We start from the raw sequence: 11,528 nt of genomic DNA, 5'->3' as shown, positions 1-11,528 counted from the left end.
CCTCATGCCCTCCAGGCGGGGAGTACGGGGAAATCCCCACTATGGCAACCATGGGAACAGGTTAGAAAAGAACAGACTGGGGAACAATCTCATACACAGGAAAACCAACAGACAGCATTCCTCAAGAGAGTGATGCCTCCATGGGTGTATCTAGGGTAAGGCAAGCAGGACACGTGCCTCGGGTGCCACTTAAGGGGGGTTACCATTTTTTAAAATGAAAAATATTTTTTAAATGGCCAACGGAAACAAAATGGCTGCCATGCATGCTCAAATGGCCTCTGCAAGGCCCTAGGGCTAGGCCATGCCAGGCCTTGCAGAGGCTATTTGAGCATGCATGGTGACCATTTTGTTTTTGGCAGCCATTTTTAAAAAAAAAATTTTTTTTTAATGGCCACCACACATGCTCAAATTGTCCCTGCGAGGTCCTAGGCCTTGCCCGGCCTCATAGAGGCCATTTGAGCATGCATGGCAGCCTCCAAAATGGCCACCATGCCGATCTTTGCAGGCCCAAACAGGCCCCAAAATCAGCTCGGGACTGGCTGAGGCTGTGAATTAAGAGGTCGACTGGGTTAGGGGGAACCTTTGCAGACCTCCCCCCACCCAGCCTTTAGGAAGCCCCCCCAAAGGGGCTACAGGTTAAAAAAAATAAAAAAATTAATATAAGTCACTGTACACATATTCAGTTTGCCATTATATACAGAGAATCAGGGCTTTTGAATACTGAGCTGGAGCTTATGAGCTAGGATTGTATTCATTTGCTCTTACTTTGCTTCTTGTGATAAGTGAGTTAAATGTGATGTCTTAATAATATGGCTATTAATGGTGAGTTTGTCTTTGAATCAGTGTGAAATCCTTAGTATTAAGGCCACTGGGAGTTTCTTGCTCTCTTTCTCTCATTTTAACTGTCTTTCTAAAATACTAGAATATATTCCAAGCAGGGGCGTAGCAAGATTGGAGTGGGCCCAGAGACAAGTTTTAAAATGGGCCCCCCACTCACTGAAGCTCAGCTCAGCTCATAACCTATGTGCCACAACAGAACATCATCCTAAATTATTTTTTTAAAGGTTTTGCAAATTGTGGACAATGCAAGTCATTTAATGGTACTAGAGAAAGACATGTTGGAGAGGAGAGCTGGTCTTGTGGTAGCAAGCATGACTTGTCCCCACAGCTAAGCAAGGTCTGCCCTGGTTCCATATGAATGGGAGACTTGATGTGTGAGCACTGCAAGATATTCCCCTCAGGGGATGAAGCCCTTCTGGGAAGAGCAGAAGGTTTCAAGTTCCCTCTCTGGCTTCTCCAAGATAGGGCTGAGAGAGATTCCTGCCTGCAACCTTGGAGAAGCTGCTGCCAGTCTGTGAAGACAATACTGAGCTAGATAGACCAATGGTCTGACTCAGTATATGGCAGTTTCCTATGTTCTGGTAGCTCCAGGTCTTACCACTCACATCAATTTTGGAGGATGAACACAACTGAAGGAAGCCCGGGCAGGTGCATGTCAGTCATGTGACTTGTCTCTGGGGGGTCCCCCAAGGCAGTGGGCCCCCAAACAACTGTCTCCCCTTGCCCTATTATAGTTATGTCCCTGATTCCAAGTAGTGACACAGTTTACTCTGCATATCCTTTAATTATTTTCAGAGTATCTGGGAAAAGTCAAATTCTCCATTTATTTTTAAAACTTATGTAATAGTGATGCTGCAATGCATAGTAGAGAATTAGACAGGCACTTCTGTTTAGTTTTCCAAGTACACCTCCATATAGTATTTGGGTATTTCATGAGCCCCAGTATACTGAAATTCATAGTTTTCCAGCATTTTTTGGTCTGGCTACGTCCACTGCTAAATAGTTTTTGAAATATTAAAAAAATAACGAGCTTGACTTGTATTTTTGAGCTGATATTATGGTAAAGTTATCTGAAAGATGGGTGTCAGAAGTTTGGACAGGGGGCACGATTTCATTGCTAGCCCTAGGCTCTATTTTCCCTAGATACGCCTCTGCAGGGGGGAATAAAGGAAGGCTGGAGATGTGCTTTTTTCTCTTTAAAGTAATATCAAGAGGTTGCTTCTGCTTCCCACCTTGAAGTTTAGTTTGCTCCAGATTCGTACTTGATATGATTAGTGTACGAACCTGGTTAACTACAGCTGCTATTCCACCCTCACTACCCCACACTCTCTTCTCTCTATTAAGGCAAAAGAGACAACTAGAGTCTATTTTATTGATGCAGCTTGATGAATTTCGCACCCAAAGGAAAAATCCAGTCTGCCTTGCTTGCTTAGAAGTAGCCTCAATGGACTGAGACCTCTTGCCCAGGAAATATGTTATTTGCCAGTTTTGATTGTGGCACGAATTCTTGTGGAGCAAGAGGCCACAATTAAAACTGGATTTAAAAACCATTATATCCTTATCCTCCAATGTGCATCCCCAATCTTGGGAACGTAGGAAGCTGCCTTATTCTGAGTCAGACCATTGGTCCATCTAGCTCAGTATTGTCTACACAGTGTAGAAGGGAGAGATTCTCCCTGTCATTCATCTCTTGGTTAGGTAATTTTCACCAGACACCAGTATCACAATTCCAAACAAAGTTTTATTCATTCATTGCTAGCAAAAAGCTTCTGGGTGCAGTTGGCCTGCTCTGGCAAATTCCTTCATCTTATATACTGGGTAATCAACACATTCCACACCTGCACATTGTATACAAGCCAAAGTGTTACTTTTAACACTTTTAACACTAAAGGCTCTGATCTACTCCCAAGTGTGATGTTTCTCACTCATCGGACCTCTGAAAAGTATACAGTGTACTGTGCTTGATTGGCCAGCAAACCCGCCTGACCTGACCCCATAGAGAATCTATGGAGCATTGCCAAGAGAAGGATGAGAGACATGAGACCAAACAATGCAGAAGAGCTGAAGGCCGCTAATGAAGCATCCTGGTCTTCCATAACACCTCAGCAGTGCCACAGGCTGATAGCATCCATGCCACGCCGCATTGAGGCAGTAATTGCTGCAAAAGGGGCCCAAACCAAGTACTGAATACATATGCATGCTTATACTTTTCAGAGGTCCAATATTGTTCTATTCTTCAATCCTTGTCTTCTTGGTGCCATGTAATATTCTAATTTTCTGGGATTGTGGATTTGGGGTTTTCATGAGCTGTACGCCATGATCATCACAATTATAACAATTAAGGCTTGACTTATCTCGCTTTGCATGTAATGCGTCTGTCTCATATATCAGTTTCACCTTTTAATTTGCATTACTGAAATTAATGGACTTTTGCACGATATTCTAATTTTCCGAGTTTCACCTGTAGGGAACAATGGGAGATAACAAAACAACCAATTGTTCCCCATGGATAGCTCCTAGACACCAAAGTGGGTTGGGTGGTAGGGTATGATGGGTGGTAGGGTATGATGGGTGCTACCTACCCACCCATGCACCCACCCACCCACAAAAGAAATGGGCAAGCAGTCGATTATTAACTTTTACCCAAAACCCCAATAGAATCCTATGGGGGTTTGGGGGAAAAGGCTAAAAATGTGTTTAAAATTGCCCCCAGCTTTTTATTAATCAGTGGCACAGTACTGGTCATCCAGCATCATCCCATTCCCAGGATGAGAAGGGAGAAAAGGTACAAAATCCCCTATTCTATCATATTGTGAAAGGTTGGGGGGGGGTATTTATTTATTTATTTATTTATTTAAGCATATTTCTATACCACCCAAAATGCAAGTTCTTTGAGCGGTTTACAGGACAATAAAAACAACCAATAAAAAGATTAACATATTTCAACAATTAAAATTTAAGAAGTTGAAACTATTAAAACACAATTGCCTTACCTTATTTATTTAGTATATTTTAGAACACCCAAAACTCATGTCTGAGTTTTACAATAAAACAAAATGGGTGGTTACAATAAAACACAGATTAAAAAACAAAGTTAAAAACACTAAACAATGCTAGATTCAATAAGTCTAATTAAAAGCTATAGTACCTTAAATGTGGCCACCCCAGACGGATAGTGCGACAGGACCAGAGGGCAGAGGGGTAGGAAAAAATATTAAACAAAGCACAAATGCAGGATTTACCGGGGGCGGGGCGGGGCGAGCCCACAATCACAGATACTCGGGGCACAAAAGATACTTGTATAAGACTAGTCGTCCTGGAGACACTGCAACCAGTGGAATTCTTGCTGGTATCAAGAGTTTCCAGATTCATGAAAACACCCTGGGCAGTCATAGGGGTGACAGCATAAAATATGGCTTGTATTAAAGACTGTAAGCATTTCTATTTTAACTCCCTCATGTGACTTCTTTGATGTAAAGTAAAGGAGTCACCTCGATGGAAGTTCTTTCCACACTCCAAGCATTTATATGGTTTCTCCCCTGTGTGGAGTCGCTGATGTCTAGTAAGACCTGCATTTGTACTGAAGATCTTTCCGCACTCCAAGCATTTATAAGATTTCCCTCCCATATGCATTCTTCGGTGTGAAGAAAAGCAGCCACGCTGAGCAAAGCTCTTTCCACAGTCTGAGCATTTATATGCCTTTTCCCCTGTGTGGATAATTTGATGTGTAGTAAGGGCTGAGCTCTGACTGAAGCTTTTGCCACACTCCAAACATTCATAGGGCTTCTCTCTGGTATGAGTTCTTCGGTGTGAAGTAAGGTGTGCCATCTGACGAAAGTTCTTTCCACATTCTAAGCACTGATATGGTTTCTCCCCTGTGTGCATTTTTTGGTGTAAGGTGCGGTATTTCTTATCACGGAAGCCCTTTCCACACTCAGAACATTTATATGGTTTCTCCCTTGTATGAGTCTTCACATGTTTAGTGAGGCTTGAGCTCGACCTGAAGCTCTTTCCACATGTCAGGCATTTATATGGCTTCTCCCCTGTGTGAATTCTTTGATGTGTAGTGAGGGTTGCGCTCATACCAAAGCTCTTTCCACATTCCAAACATTTAAACGGCTTCTTTCCTGTGTGGACAAGCTGGTGAGTAACTAGGCTTCCCTTTACACTAAAGCTCTTTCCACACTCCCAACATACATATGGTTTCTCCCCCATGTGTAGTTTTTTATGTTTAGTAAGGTATGCTTTCAGATAAAACCTCTTTCCACACTCCAAGCATTCATGGGGTTTCTCCCCTGTGTGAATTATTTGATGTTTCTTAAGGCTGAATTTATCACAGAAGCTAATGCTACACTCTGGACATTTATACGGTTTCTCCCCTGTGTGGATTCTTTGATGCCTTGTGAAATGTGACCTATAAATGAAACCCTTTCCGCACTCTGAGCACTTAAATGGTTGCTCCTCCATATGGATTTTCCAGTGAGCTTTCAGGCTTGTTTTACGACTGAACGTTTTCCCACACATGGTACATATACATGATTTTCTTTTGTCTATTTTTGCTTGGATTGGATCAGAGTTACCACCCTGGGGATCATCAGATTGTTCCCTCCTCTTCGACTGCGCATTCATGTTTCTCCCCTGACGGGTCGTCTTGTTGGGTCTGGTTCTTTCCAGTAGCTCCCCAGGTGGATTTCTGACATTCTTTTCCCCCCACTCACCACCTACTGGAATTAAGAAAGAAAAATGTTAAGGCACTGTTAGAAAAGCTGCCTCAAATTACTCAACAGCCCCTATTAACTGTTCTGATATATGGAAGAACAGGAAAGACTTAAGAGGGGAGGCAGATTCTGCTGTGTATTCTACCAGCATGGTCAAGAAGCTGCTGCTGTGTAAATCCTCTTTGAATTATGGAGAACTGGGTTCAGCTCTCAGCTCGCAACTTATCTTTAAAAAAAAAAAACCCACCAAATGTCTTTCCTGCTGTATCTGCTAAGATACTGCTGATTGCTAAGGGAGTCCATGGATAAGCACAGAGCCTCTAAAAGCTCCCATTATGGGGATGGGGTGGCATTTAGGGGTGTTGGAAAGAACCACAAACCATGCCCCAAAATGCTGTGGGGGTTTTGGGGGGTGGCTATACCGCCCCACTGCCCAAACCACCTCTGAAAAACCAGCTTATTTTATTATTTATTTAACCAACATTTTTATACCTCCCAAAACTTGCGTGTCTGGGTGGTTTACAAAAAAACACACAGAGAAAAGTTAAAACCTTGATTAAAATAAATGACAGCAAAAAGTGAACACATTACAACAATTTTAAAATTTTAAAACAGTGTTAGAACTATTAAAGTAGTATTTAATTAAAAGCCTGGGTAAACAGATTTGTCTTTAAATTTTATTTTTTTTTTTTATTGTCAGAGATGGGGAGCAAGGAGCACGTTCCAAAGCTTCAGGGCAGCAGCAGAGAAGACTCGTCCCTGAGTAGTCACCAGACAAGCCGGTGGTAACTGCACTCTCCTGATGATCTCAGTGGGTGGTAGGGTTCATGACAAAGAAGAAGTTCTCTTAAATACCAGGGTCCAAGCCATTTAGGGCTTTATAGGTTTTAACCAGCACCTTGTATTTTGCCTGGAAATATATCGGTAGCCAGTGTAGCTCTTTCAATACTGGAGTAATATGGTCTCTCCAAGATGACTCAGAGACCAAGATGACTCAGAGTACATAGTTTCCAGACTATGTACAAAGGCAGCCCCACCAGTGTTCTCTCATTTTTTTCATCTGTGTGCAGAATGTTTTATTCTGGGCAGCAGTATCAAAGTAGGGTGTACGCACATGCATTCAGAATGGGGCCCTTCTGATTCAACCTGAGTGGGATCTAAAGTTAATTGAGCAGACATCAAAAAACTTGTGAACGTGCACACATCTTAGAGGAAACACTGAGCCCCACATAGAGCGCACTGCAGTAATCCAGTCTGGCAGTTACCAGCATATGTATCACTATTCTAAGGTCATTTATCTCAAGAAATGAACGCAGCTGGCATATCAAGCCAAAGCTGATAGAAGGCACCTCTGGCCACTTCCTCAACCTGGGACACCAGGCAGAGGCTTGGATCCAGAAGCCCCCCCAGATTGCGTACCTATTCCTTCCGGGGAAGTGTGACCCCATCCAAAACAGGCAGATCAAACTCATCTCCCAAGTTTCGACCCCACACAATGAGTACCTCTGTCTTAGCCGGATTCAGTCTCAGTTTGTTATCCCTCATCCAGCCCATCACTGCCTCCAGGCAGGCATTTAGGGAGTTTATGCCTTCTCCCAATGATGCTGACATGGAGAAGTAGATTTGGGTGTCATCAGCATACTGATAGTATTCTGCACCAAATCTCCTGATGATCTCTCCCAGCAGTTTCATGTAGCTGTTAAACAACATCGGAGACAATACGGAGCCCTGAGGGACACCATACAAAAGTTCAGATCTTGAAGAACAGCAGTCTCCAAGGGACACCCATCTGGAACCTGCCCGAAAGGTAGGAGGGGGACCACTGCAAAGCAGTGCCCTCACTCCCAACCCCCTCAGATTTTCCAAAAGGATACTATGGTCGATAGTATGGAAAGCCGCCGGGAGGTCCAAAAGGATCAACTGAGTCACACTTCCTCTGTCCATTCCCAATTGGAGATCATCCATCAGGCCAACCAAGGCAGTCTGCACCCCATAGGCTTTATTTAGGCTTTGCAGGTGAAAACATCAATAACATGGACATTCATATAAAAGGAAGCCTATACTGGCATCAAAAGGCTATAGTCCATGTTGATTGAGAAATGACAGAAGAGATCAACATTCAAAGAGGAGTGAGACAGGGGTGTGTTCTATCACCTGTATTATTCAGCATGTATTCTGAAGCAACATTGAGAAGCTTGCAGGAGAGACAAGAGGAGAGACAACATCTGCTCCCAGGTAGGCCCTAGGGTGTGAGACTGGGTGCCTGCCTGTTTGCTTGTCCTGCTGCCCCCCTGTCTGTTATCTGCTGCCCAGGACTGGTTGCTGTGCTGAGGTGAGGCCTTACAGGATTGGGGCCAGGGAGGAGGGTGACTTGGCAGTTTCCTGCATTCCAGCTGCCTAGAGCTGCCTGCTCAGGGCTATATAGGCTTCTGCCAGTGGCGGCGGGCCCGCCACTGGCAGGGTTGCCACCAAAGGCGGTCACCCCTTTGGGGAAGCCACTTCGGAGGACAACGAGGGCGATGGCCAGATCTCTTGGCCTAGATATTTGTATGGGAGGGGGGCATTTAATAGTAAAACTTCTGTTTTAATTTGTCCTGGGTGAGACTTTCTTAGAATGTGTCTGGGCTTAACTGGAGATGGGGAGACAGGGTGTGTGTCCACTGTGGGCTGGCCATTCCGGTCATGGTGAGGAACAGAAGAAGGAACGCTGGCAGGTCAGCGGGCCGTTACAGGGGAAGTGTTTCCCCTTCCGGCTGTCCTGCCAGCTCTTTGACCTTGGGGAGCTGTGCCAATCATCCTTGGAACCTCACCTTGCTCCTCTGTAATGCCAGGTCGGTCCAGAACAAATCAGAAACCATCCATGATTTGATTCTGGATGAAGATGCCGACCTGGTATTATTACAGAGACCTGGCTGGGGGAGGCTGGGGGCCCAGTGTGGTCCCGGCTTCTTCCTCCAGGCTACTCTGTTGAGGAGCGGGTGAGGGACCGTGGGCGGGGAGGTGGAGTGGCTGTGGTCTATAAGAATAACTTTTCCCTTACCAGGATCCCTGTTAGTGTCGGACCATATCAAATGTGTGTACTTAAGTCTGGGGACCAGGGATAGACTGGGACTTCTGTTGGTGTACCGATCGCCCCGCTGCTCAACAGAGTCCCTAACTGAGCTGACGGACTTCGTCTCGAACTTGATGTTGGAGTCCCCCAGGCTTGTGGTGCTGGGGGACTTCAATGTTCACTTTGGGACCAATTTGGGACACCCAAATCTATTTCTCCATGTCAGCATCATCGGGAGAGGGCATAACCTCCCTAAATGCCTGCCTGGAGGCAGTGATGGGCTAGATGAGGGATAACAAACTGAGACTGGCTCCATCTAATCCGGCTAAGATGGAGGTACTCATTGTCCGGGGTCAGAACCCGAGAGATGATTTTGATCTGCCTGTTCTGGATGGGGTCACACTTCCCCAGAAGGAACAGGTACGCAGTCTAGGGGTGCTTCTGGGTACGAGCCTCTCCCTGGTGTCTCAGGTTGAGGCGGTGGCCAGAAGTGCCTTCTATCAGCTTTGGCCGATACGCCAGCTGCATCAGTTTCTTGAGGTGAATGACTTCAAAAAAGTGGTACATCTGCTGGTAACCTCCAGACTGGATTACTGTAATGCGCTCTATGTGGGGCTGCCCTTGTACGTAGTCTGGAAACTACAGCTGGTCCAGAATGCGGCAGCCAGGCTGGTCTCTGGGTCATCTCGGAGAGACCATATTAGTCCTGTATTGAAGGAGCTACACTGGCTGCCAATATGCTTCCGGGCAAAATGCAAGGTGCTGGTTATAACCTATAAAGCCCTAAACAATTTGGGCCCTGGATATTTAAGGGAACTCCTTCTTCTGCATGAACCCCACCGCCCACTGAGATCTGCTGGAGAGGTCCGTCTGCAGCTGCCACCAGCTCATCTGGTGGCCACTCAGGGACGGGCCTTCTCCGCTGCTGCCCCGAAGCTTTGGAATGCGCTCTCTAGTGAAATAAGAGCCTCCCCATCTGACAGCTTTTAAAAAATCTTTTAAAAACACATTTCTTCACCCAGACTTTTAATTAATGTTGTTTTAATGGTTTGAATGCTGTTTTAAAATATTATTTTAATTTTTTTTAATTGTTGTAGTGTGTGTGTTCCCCACCACCACCACCACCATTTTTGTCTCAACAAATGTTTTATTTTGTTTTTATTCCGTTGTAAACCACCCAGAGATGCAAGTTTTGGGTGGTATAAAAATGTTTTAATAAAATAAATAAAATATTTACTGTAGCATTTATTTGAACAAGGTGGTATTATTATCAATGGCAAAGCAGTAAATAATATTTATTATGCAAACAATACTGTCGTGCTATCAGACAACATAACCGATCTGCAAAAGTTTTTGGAATACATAGATGAAGTCAGTGTAGAATATGGGCTGAGAATGAATTTGAGAAAAACTAAGTACATGGTCATCAGTAAATGACCTTCCATTGCAACAAACCTAACAATCAACAACACCCGAATTGAAAGAGTTTCACATTATAAACACTTGGGGACATGGTTAAATGACCACACAACAATAGTACACAAGAAATAAACATCAGGATTGAAATGGCAAGAGTGGTTTTTGTAAAAATGAAACATCTGCTCTGTAACAGGGATTTCAGTACAGAACTGAAAATTTGCATGGTGAAGTGTTACATCAATTCAGTCCTGATTTACAGAAGGCCTGCTCAACTTAGGCCTCCCCCCAACTCCCATAATTCCCAGCCACAGCAGCCAATAACCAGGGAATATTTTTTTATTTCATTGTTATTTAACTTTACATTTTATATCCTGCTCTTCCTCCAAGGAGCCCAGAGCAATGTACTACATACTTAAGTTTCCCCTCACAACAACTCTGTGAAGTAGGTTAGGCTGAGAGAGAAGTGACTGGCCCAGAGTCACCCAGCTAGTATCATGGCTGAATGGGGATTTGAATTCTGGTCTCCCTGGTCCTAGTCCAGCACTCTAACCACTACACCATGCTGGCTCTGTGGTGTATGAGAGTTGTAGACCAACATCTGCAGCAGGGCCAAAGTTGAGCAGGCTTGCTTTATGGAATGGAAGTTTGGACACTTAAAACACAGAATATGAACAAACCCAAATATTTTGAGCTGTGGATATATCGACGTATATTAAGATTATCATGGGTAGATAGAATTACCAACAAGGAAGTTTTGAGAAGAATGGCAAAAGAGAAAGAGCTAGTTAACATTATTAAGAGAAGAAAACTTGAATATCTTGGCCAAGTTATCAGAGGGGGAAAATACTCCTTACTGCAGTTAATTATGCAGGGAAAGATTAAAGGAAGGAGTAGTGTCGGAAGACAAAGAACATGCTGGCTGATGATGGACATCCTTACAACCTTTTAGAGCAGCGGCATCCAAAGTCAGAATAGCCTTAATGATAGCTAGTAGGAGATAGCACTTGAAGAAGAAGCAGGCATGGAATGCACAAATGAAGGTTTGACAGAGCCTTACCCAGAGAGGCCACAAGGCCAGAGATCTCCTCCATGACTGCCCTGTGCAAGGCTCTTTGGTCCAGATCCAGTAGCGCCCACTCCTCCTGAGTGAAATGCACGGCCACCTCCTCAAAGGTCACAAGGCTGTGAAAGAGAAAAAATAACAGGAACTTTGGAACATAGGAAGCTGTCATATACCGAGTCAGACCATTGGTCCATCTTGCTCAGTATTGTTTACACAGAACGTGAGAAGCTTCTCTGAGGTTGTAGGCAGGAATCTCGTTCAGCCCCGTCTTGGAGGAGATGTCAGGGAGGGAACTTGGAACCTTCTGCATGCAAGTGTGCCAGTGCTCTTCCCAGTGTGGCTCCATCCTTTAAGGGGAATATCTTACTGTGCTCACATGTAGTCTCCCATTCATATGAAACCAGGGCAGACATGCTTGCTACCACAAGACCAGCTC

General features: G+C 44.5%; 1 protein-coding gene across 1 annotated transcript; it reads right to left on the bottom strand.

Moving 5' to 3' along the window:
- Nucleotides 1-3,824: 3,824 nt before the first annotated feature.
- Nucleotides 3,825-11,210, bottom strand: LOC128344829 (zinc finger protein 501-like; the record flags this gene model as incomplete). Its single annotated transcript, XM_053295765.1, has 2 exons — nt 3,825-5,564; nt 11,087-11,210. Coding segments are annotated over 2 exons (1,407 nt in total), but the record flags the coding sequence as incomplete, so codon positions are not given.
- Nucleotides 11,211-11,528: the final 318 nt, after the last annotated feature.

This window comes from Hemicordylus capensis, chromosome 2, assembly GCF_027244095.1.
Source record: "Hemicordylus capensis ecotype Gifberg chromosome 2, rHemCap1.1.pri, whole genome shotgun sequence".
Classification (NCBI taxonomy): Eukaryota; Metazoa; Chordata; class Lepidosauria; order Squamata; family Cordylidae; genus Hemicordylus; species Hemicordylus capensis.
Note: the sequence above shows the minus strand (reverse complement) of the source record. Positions and strands in the feature narration are given on the sequence as shown.